We start from the raw sequence: 9,365 nt of genomic DNA on the forward strand, positions 1-9,365 counted from the left end.
CATGGGGCTGGAGCATGCACCGACCCCATCGGCACTTGCTCAGGCTCGCTTTGTGCCCTGCGAGGGCACATCGGGATGAGTCTCTGAAGATCCCACCTGCAGAGCATCCTCTGCCTCTCCGGACCCAGGACCTGCGCCCCGCATGGCCCCACATGCCCAACCCCATGCTCGATGGCTGCCCTCCCGTCTCCCCTCTCCCTCCAAAAGTTCAGCTCTTTTCTGCTCCCCATGCATCTTGGGGGGGCTTATTTCCAGCAGCTGGCATCCTTTCCAAATCTCCCTCTACCCATCTGTTGTTATCAAGCCTCCTCTCTCCTTATTTTGCTTAATTTCTATCTTTTTCCTCTTGGTCGTCTTAGACATGCCTGCGTCTGTTTGCATATGCCCAAGCATTTGCTTTCGAGTGCCTTAGGCTGGTTCGAGCCGTTATCTTCGTGCAGGAGCGACAGCTGCTGCTTCTTGCCTTGGGAAGTGGGACCGTGTCCCTGAGGCATCTATCGAGGAGTGCAGCACTTGTAGAAGTTTCTTCCTGGCCTCCCTGAGCAGAAAATTTGTCATTGTATCTCCTTCTTTCCAGATGACAACATTGAAACGTGGTCAGGTTGGGTTGGCCTCCTTGTCTCCATCTCTCTCTGCCCACAGCCAGACCCAGCTCCCTGCCAGTTAGAAGTCACGTGTGATTGGCAGGAGTCCTCCACGCTGGGGAGGTCTGAAATACAGGTTTCAGGCTGGGGATTTCAGGAATTAAGTTCCACTTCGTTTTAGGTAGCTCAGAAAGGTTTTTTTTGAAAAGCCTTAAATCCTATCGGGAAGGGTGGTTGGCGAGACGGCATCTGCTGGTGTGAAATGAAGGCTTCCACGGTGGATCCCATGCTGCCCTGCTCCACGCCTGGCTACTCAAATCGCTTATTTTCCCCCTTGAGAATGCCAGCCCACCCTTTGCTCCTCTGAGACACAGCTTATCCCACTGCAAGCATCGGCTCCGGCTGCATCTTGCACCCGTTTGCCTGGGGGGGTGCGGGGAGCCCAGGATGGCAGCGAGTCCTCCCCGCCTGGATTGCGAAGTGCCATCACAGATGGATGTGCTGCTCGGCAGCGAGGATGCTGGTGCATTCTAATTGCTGGCATCTTTACTCGTTACGAGTGTAATTGTGAGTAGACGTTTGTTTTTGTATTGATAATTAGGGACTGGAACAGATGGCGAAGGCTTAGTTTAAAGTAATGTGTCCATTAAAGAAAATCTACTGTATACAGCTGAAGATTCTTCACTCTAAGAGAGCTCGCCTCGCTGTAGCAGAGCTCGTCTTCTCCCTAACGAGGGCTTCAACCTTTACAGCCTGGTCAGCTGCTTTCGATGGAGGTTCAGGTCCTGAAGACTCCTCCAAGCGAGTGTGTCGAGCAGAGCATTGCATCCCCTGTGCCGGCAGTCAGGCATGGAAGGGGTTGCTGGAGGAGCGGTACACTGAGCAGGCAGGGGGAGGGCAGCAGTTTGCCCACGCTTGCCTGCTGGGCCACCTAGCCTGTCCGCTGGCATGGCAGAGGCGCAGGCAGTGGCTGGCGCAGGTGGGCACGCGGCGCGTGGTTCACCCAACGTGGCTAACGATGCTGTGCTAGTCGTCCGAGGCATGGGGAGATGATGTCCCCCTGCGCTGACACCCCCGGGGGGGCTGCCCAGGCTGCGTGGACGAGGGCACCTCTCCCAGCAGGACCTCCTCTCTGCCCCAGGCAGGGCCCTGGTTCATTAATGCCCAGTGCCAAATTACCAAGACTGGTCCTTGCAGCATGACGAGGCAGGCAAGAGGAGCGTGGGAGGAGAGGTGTGAGGTGTCCGTGTGGTTTCTCTGCTGGTTAATGATGCTCCGGTGCTGGTCCACGGTAATCTGCTTGTTAGGAGGCAGAGCAGAGGGATTTTACTTACCGCCTGTCCCTCCTTTGCCCACTCCCACATGGTGGATGGCCAGGGGGTTGATCCCCGTGTCCCCCCACCAGCAGCAGTGTTTTGCAGCCAAGAGATGGAGGTGTGAGCGCTGGGTGTCCTCCCTTTCTCTGCAGGACCTTGGGGCAAGGGGCACCGGTCTCTGCAAACCACTCCCTTGCTGAAGGAGGGTGCTCGGCAGAGCCTTGGCTCCGAGCTGCCTGGCTGTAAATGTCCCTGCGGGGTTTCCCCCAGGGTCACAGCGTCACTCGGACGTCCCAGAAAATGAAGGAAAATCCAAGAGTTCCTGCAAGAGGAAATAGCAGAGGTCAATGGGAAGTTGCTCAGCCAAGTCCTTCTGGTGCCAGTACCTCTGCAGTATGGAGTTTGGGTGAGCTCAGGAGGAATTTGGGCTGAAAGGAGGGATTTAATCATTTTATTTCATCTAAAAAAACCAAACCCACCCGGATCTGAGTAGGAGATCTGGTCCGTAGGGGCTCAGGCTTTTAGCAGTGGCTCCCAGCCCACTTTTTTCTTTGGTCTGCAAATTGTTTTAGAAACACGGAGCTGTTGAAGTCCAAGTTACGCATCTGTGTTGGAAACTTTGCGGGTGCGACCTCCCTGGCAACAGGACACCCTTAGGACTCTGGAAACCTCCAAAATGAAAGCTGCTCTGTGGTTCTTTTCAATTTATTTCTCTATTTATTTAGTTATTTAGAAGTCTCCTGCTTTGGGAGCTGCTGTGTGCCGCACCAGCATTGCTGCTCTGCCTTCCCGCTTTCTTTCCAAATTGTGGAGCCTTTGGGGAGGAACAGAGCAGGAGGGAAGGGCTGAGATTTTGGGGAGGGAGCCACCGGGAGGGATCCTGGTGGATGCCACCTCGGAGCAAAGCTGATCCTTGCGTGCTACCGTCCCGTGCTGCGGCTGTACTTTATCAAAAGTACATTCCTCTGTCACCTCCCCACTGGAAAAAAAAAAAAAAAAAAATGCCCGGGGAAGGAAGCTGTGAGTGCGTGGAACAGGAAGGGAGATGATGGAATGAAAATCCTTTCTGAATAAACCCTTGCAAGAAGTGCCTTTCCTTTAGCTGAGCGTGTCCCTATGTACCGCAGGGTTTGGGTGAGCTGGGTCCCAGCCTGGCTGCACTCCCTGCGTCACCCTGAGCTCTGCTGTCTCAGTTTCCCCTTCTTGGCACAAGGATGCCCTGTTCGCTGCGGGGGAGAACACTGAGCATTTTAGAGGCTCTTGGAGCACCCCTCCCCGCAAAGCCCTGCTGGAAGGAGGGACTGGGAGATGTTTGCACGGCCCTTTGCTTCCACCTTCACATCGATTTATGCATGGGCACATCTGCCTGCTTATCTGAAGGGCCATAGGGATGATTAATGACTGCTTAACGAGGCATGGGGCTGTTTGCAAGGGAAGGGAAGCTCTGTGGCAGGGGGAAGGTGGAGGGTGGTGGGAACAGAAACTCCCTGGAGGTCTGGAGCACAAGCCCCCAGCCCCATACGGGGTCAGGGAGGAGTTGCAGGTAGGATGTGTAGTTTTTGGCTGACTTCTGCCAAGAAGAAAGGGGCTGAAGTTGCAGATGGAGATGTGCTGCGGTGTTCTGTTCTCTGCACGGACCAGGGCTGAAAGTCGTCTCTCTGAGGGCATGGTGAGCAGGAACGGGCTGGCACTGTGCAAAGCACCATGCAAAGCACGGCTGCAATGGGCTGTGGGCTTTCCAGCCCCCCCCCAGCAGTGCCACAGCAGCATCCTGGGACCTGTTAGGGGTGCAGAAGCTTTGAAAGCTCCCCAAGTGCCTTTTCACTCCATCTCTTGGGCAGGGGGGTTGCCTCTGTGGACCCTCTCACCTCTCTGGGAGCCAGGCTGGGTCAGCAGCTCCGACCGGGATTTTGGAAGAGGGAGCGTTTATCACTTGTGGCAGGGTGGGGAGTTCCCGGTCACGCTTCTCCAGCCTCCCATCCCGACACAGCCGGCAAAGGGAGGGTTGGGAAGATTAATAGGAGTCTTGTTTCCCGCTTGCGATTGCTGGAGCAGGCGCAGAGAGATTAAAAGCAGCAGTCCGGCAGCAGTTCGTATTCCTGGGCTGGTTTTGATTTCCTGACCTTTATTTCTCTGGTTGCACCCGTTTTCCTGGCACTGCAAAGCTGCTGTGAGTACCTGGGGCCACGGAGGAAAGGGGAGGGACGGGGGATGCTCAGCTATGCCAGCCGCCGGCAGCACATCTCCTCCTCCCATTTGGTTGAGACGCAGGAATCGAGGAAATTAATCTGCATGTCTGCTTGCTGCAAACAAATAAATAAAACCTTGAGGATTTTTCCCATCTGTTTCTATATGTTGTTGCTCTCACTATTATTCTTGTTGTGTTTTGTTGGTTGGTGGTTTTTTTTTTTTTTTTAAAGGATAAAAGTAGAGAAATGTCAGCTGTCTTACAGCTTTTAAACATTTCCCACCAAATCCTCCACCAAAAGGCCCCCAGCAGAGGAACGCCGCTCCAGCGATGTGATTTGTATTCACCTATTTGCATTCACTCTGACAAACAATAACTGTCCGCAAGGACGAGTCAGGGCACCGGCCAGACTTAGTGCGTGGAAGGGGATGCCTGGCGTTGCGGAGCGAAGTGGTAGCTGCCAGCGAGTCGGGCGGGACCTGCCGAAAAGCCCGTGCGCAGGCGCTGGGGGAGGCTTTCCCCCAGCCGCTTGCCGCTTCCCAGGCGGTTAATGCAAACTCGCCGCTTGGATTTAGGCAGGGTTTTGCTCGTGAGTGTAAAGATGCCACAAAATGTGGTGTCCTTCTTGATTTTTTTTTTGTTCTTTTTTTTTTTTCTAGTCGGTAAGGCTCTTTTCCTTTTCTAGGCTTGGGAGGGTCAGAGATGGAAGCGCGGGCTGTGACTTTTTGCAGAGAGTCTTGTCCTGCACCATTTGCTCCGTGTGCTGATATATTAAGGCACCTGCTGCTTTATTTCTGAGCGGCTCCAAGAGTTGGCTGCGCGCTCTGTAAAAGCAACTGAACGTTTTTCTGTGGCTCTGTGCTCGTAACTTTGGGAGTAACTGGTTTGCTTTTCTTCTGTTTCCTCAGAAACTTTGATGGATACGCGGACGGCGACGGCCGAGCTGGGCTGGACTGCCAACCCTCCTTCAGGGGTAAGTGCCGCTCCTCCGGCTCATCATGTGATCTCGCGGGGTTCCACGCTATTTATACAAAAAGGCTAGTGGGGAGCCGGGGAGGTAGCAGTGGGAGCAGCGGAGCCCCATTGGGCTGATGTGGGGCGGCCAGGGCGGCACGGTGCCGTGCTGCGTTGCTGGTCCAGGGCTGAGTGTCCCTTCCTTGAACCGGTCCCAGGGTCTTGGTGAAGATGGAGCTTTTCTCCATCCCCGCACTCTGTCCTCCTTCCAGGTGAAGGGTCCAGCCCCATCACCGCTCTCTATCCCCCTGCTCGCGCCTTCCCTCTCCCCGTGCCAAAAGGCTTGTAATTAGGAAACATTAGCAGGCTCAAAACAGCTTTCATACCTGGGAACATCATCCGTAATTGCACTCGGCAGTGCTCTTCCCTGGCTATTAATGTCACTTTTATGAAGTAATGAGGAACAAAACACCCTGAGGCACTTAAAACATCTTTTTTATATAATACGAGCCTTTGAGGAATGGAAGCATAAAATAACCTGACTCACATTCCCCTGGCAGAGAAAGTGAGAGATGGAGCTGGTCGTGGGGGGAAGAGGAGCGGCGGTGGGAGGGGATGCGAGCTGATGGATGGGCATGGCAGTGGGACAGGCAGGGGTGGGTACAGCAGCGGGGTCCGTCCCTGAGGACTGCAGGATGTGGCACCAAAGAGGAAAGGATGCCAGCCTGCATCTCTGTTAGGGTGAGACTGGCTTCGCCAGGTCTTCAAAAGAAATGAGATTGCACACCGTCACCAAAGCTGAACTGCACGTGCAGCAGGCACGAAATGCTCTGCAGGCACGTCAGAGGCCCTTGCAATGTGCGGCTTTGCTGCTGAATTGCTTTGGGAGAAAATCCGCTTCCAGATAAATTGCTGGCAAAATGCAGGGGGGCCGCACATGCAGGTGATGGAGATGAGGATATAAATAGCTGCCTGCAGCTGCCATCACTGAAAGCCCGTACGGCTTGCGTCGTAAGGCACAGCGGTCTTGCCCTCTGCGGAGCAGCAGAGCAAAGCCTCTCCCCAGCCCGTGCCCCCCGGCATCTTTAGCCTGGAGAAGAGAAAACTGAGAGGGGATCTCATCAACACGTACAAATATCTTAAGGGTGGGTGTCACAAGGACGGAGCCAGACTCTTCTCAGTGGTGCCCAGCGCCAGGACAAGGGGCAATGGGCACAAACTGAAGCATGAGAGGTTCCAGTTGAACATGAGGAAGAACTTCTTGACTTGGAGGGTGACCAAGCCCTGGCACAGGCTGCCCAGGGGGGCTGTGGAGTCTCCTTCTCTGGAGATCTTCAACCCCCACCTGGACGATGTCCTGTGCACCCTGCTCTGGGTGAGGCTGCTTGAGCAGGGGGGTTGGGCTGGGTGATCCCTGGAGGGCCCTTCCAACCCCTGCCCTTCTGGGATTCTAGGATCTCTCTGTGTACCCCGCTGCATCCATCCAACTCTTGTTCCTCTGAGACTTACTGGTGAGTCTTTGCAGGACCATATATTAGATCTTCCACGAAGTATTTTAAAATGCCAAGTCCTTTATTTAAAAGGCCACAGGGTCAGTCTGTAGCATCTGTTGGAGAGTGTGATGTCCCCTGTGGAGTCCCTTTCCTTGTGAACTGGGCTTTTCTTTGTAGCATCAGGTGCTTTGCTGGGTGGATATGGAGCATCTTAAGGTGTATTTTGGACTCCTGGAGTGAACCCCCCGTAGGTATCACGTCCCAGCGGAGGCAGGTTTTGGAGTAGGTTGGCCGCCAGTGGAAAATAAGCAATGTCTTCCTCTTGCTCCAGGTGAGCTGTAGTCTTCATGAGCTGCCCAGTTACAGCACTGAGTTTTAGGGGTTTTCCTATTTAATAGTTCACAACAAGTATTTGAGGGCAGATTTGTACCACTTCTCAGCTTGTCTGGTGGTAATGGCCAGTATTTGGGTGAGGCTTGACCAGGGCACGGCTGCCAGGGAGGGTTTGCAGACCGTGACCCATCCAAGCAGCTTGGTGCAGAGATGCTAAGATACATATGGGGATTTCTGCTTGTGTTGGAGTCAACAAAGACCCCAATTTAGTTGGTCTTTTCTTTAGTCTTCAATTTCCAAAAGCAGCCACCCTAGGACTGTGCTGTTTCTTTTTCAGCCCAGACTGCTGAAAGCTGGGGTAAGAAATGAAAAGCTTCCCCTCTGCCCTGCCTTCCTCCGTCCAAAAATTGAGAGCGCGCTGGCAGCCTTGTGTTGGGGCTTAGTGACAAGCCATAGCATCACAGGAACAAGCAGACAAGAGGGGAACCAGAGAGGGAAGCAAAGAAATAAGAGAGAGAAGAGCAGCAGCCATCTATAAATGGGACCTTCTTGCTCCTTGGGGCAGGAGGGAGGAGATGGGAGGATGAGAGAGGGGCTCCTGGCTGCTGCTGGGGCATCAGCCCGTTCCCCCAGGCTCTTGCCGTGGCGGGACATGGGTTCTCCTCCTGCTCTTCCCGATGGGCATGCTTTAAATCTCAGTGGAGACAGAGAATAACGTTGTCTTAATCCCCAGATGTGTGTGAATTATTTAGTGGGATCTCCTCAGAACGATGCATTTGTCTCTGTTAGAGCATCAACAGCAGCAGCCACTGGCACCATGGGTCTTTCCAGCCATGGGGACCTGCTGCTCTTCAGTGCCTGGTTGCTGGAGCGCTCAACCCAAGGGATGCCCAAGGGAGCATCAGGATCCAGCCCCAAACCCTCACCAGGGTTTTCCAAGTGGCATTCCATGTCACTCCCAGCCATGGGCAGCCCAGTGTGCTGGGTCCCTGAATGCGGCAGAGTCCGCTGGCAGGTTTTGGCTCTGAGTTTTGAGGCTCTGTTTGCAACTTCCCCCCTCCAAAAAAAAAAAAAAGCAGCAAAGCATTTGGTGGAAGGAGCCAGCGAGCGGGATGAAGAGGATTTTCCCGCTGCAAAGAGTGGAGCAGTGGGGTCAGTGTTATGCTGGTGGGCGAGTGCTGGAAGAGAGCTCGTTGCCTGGCATTAATTGGATGACAGGGCTGTAATACAAAGCCCAGGTGAGAACAGGAAACAATGCCAACCCCTTCGGTCAGAGAGGACCTGGCAGCTTTCTCATGTGAAAAGGTGTCTGGTAATGAAGGAGTGTTGAATCTACACATCTTGTCTAGGGTGAAGAGGGGTTTTTGCAGTGCTTTTGTGGCGTGGGATGAGAAGTGAGAGCGTTTGGTTGGATGCATGAGGTTTTATTGCTGGTTTGGTAAACATCGCATAACAACAGTGTGCAACCTTGAGCTGTGATCTTTGCTTAAGCTTAGCAGAGCCACGTAGGTGGGCCCAGGAGCAAATGTTCTGCTGCGCTTGTTGGCAGCGTGCAGAGGACTCTGCTTTGAAAACAAAATAAAACCCTGTGTTGTTTTACATCAGGGCTGCAGTTTACAAGGAGGAAGCTTGGGGAGCAGGTGAGGAACATGGCAGTATAATGGAAAATGGAAGAGGGTAGAACCTGTAAGGTTGCAGGGCTGGTTGTGGTGCATCAGCTCTTTAGGAAGACTCAATGCTACGGGGCAGGTCGGTGTCACCCGTCCGCTGTTGTGTCCCCATGTAAGCACAAATGCGCAAGCGCTGGTATAGCTCCTGGAAATTATGCATGATATTCAGAGTGCTGCTTAAAGATTGCCATATGAATAATGCTGTTATGAGGAGACTGTAAACATGGATTAGTTAAAATGAATGGATTATGAGGTTGTAAATCTGTCTGTAGGACTCTAATGCCACTATAGACTATTCACAGTTTGCCGCTGTCCCTTAATTGAAATTGTAGCCTGGATTATATTAATGCCCTTCTATAAATCGAATTGCAAATCTATATTCTCTCTCTCCACGGCGGTAATGTTTTATTTAGTTAGTTTTTCTTTGCTGGGGGAAATGATCCCATCGTGCCGAGAGCCTGGGGTCAGGCTCGCTTTCCAGCCCACGTGCTGGCTCAGGCTTTAATGAAGCTGTAGCCTTGTATGCTGCTTTCCCTCCTGCCTCCGGGTGCCTGGACCATCATTCTACCCATTTTTATGTCCTCTTTGGGGCAGTTAAGGTGGTTGCCCACGTGGGAAAGATGTTTTAGCATCATCTGGGAGCGATGGGGAGAGGGGAGCAGGCATGCGTGGGCAAGAGGGTGAAGGTTTCTTCTGGTGCTGACCCAGGTACGTGCATCGTGTCATGTGTCTACGACCACATTCCTGCCCCACTTTGGGATCCTTCCTCCAGCCCAGCCCTGCCCCATGCAGGGTGAGTGGCACCTCCGAGGCTCATGGGCTGCCGC

At 53.4% G+C, this 9,365-nt stretch overlaps 1 protein-coding gene across 1 annotated transcript in view; it reads left to right on the top strand.

Moving 5' to 3' along the window:
- Positions 1-1,532: 1,532 nt before the first annotated feature.
- The window catches only part of EPHB1 (EPH receptor B1), a 53,552-nt gene continuing 45,719 nt past the window's right edge, over positions 1,533-9,365 (top strand). Inside the window, 2 exon segments of the mRNA XM_035900051.1 lie at positions 1,533-1,563; positions 4,997-5,061. Coding sequence (XP_035755944.1) covers positions 1,533-1,563; positions 4,997-5,061 — 96 coding nt within the window.

Source organism: Egretta garzetta, unplaced genomic scaffold (assembly GCF_000687185.1).
Source record: "Egretta garzetta isolate BGI_Z169 unplaced genomic scaffold, ASM68718v1 scaffold448, whole genome shotgun sequence".
NCBI lineage: Eukaryota > Metazoa > Chordata > Aves > Pelecaniformes > Ardeidae > Egretta > Egretta garzetta.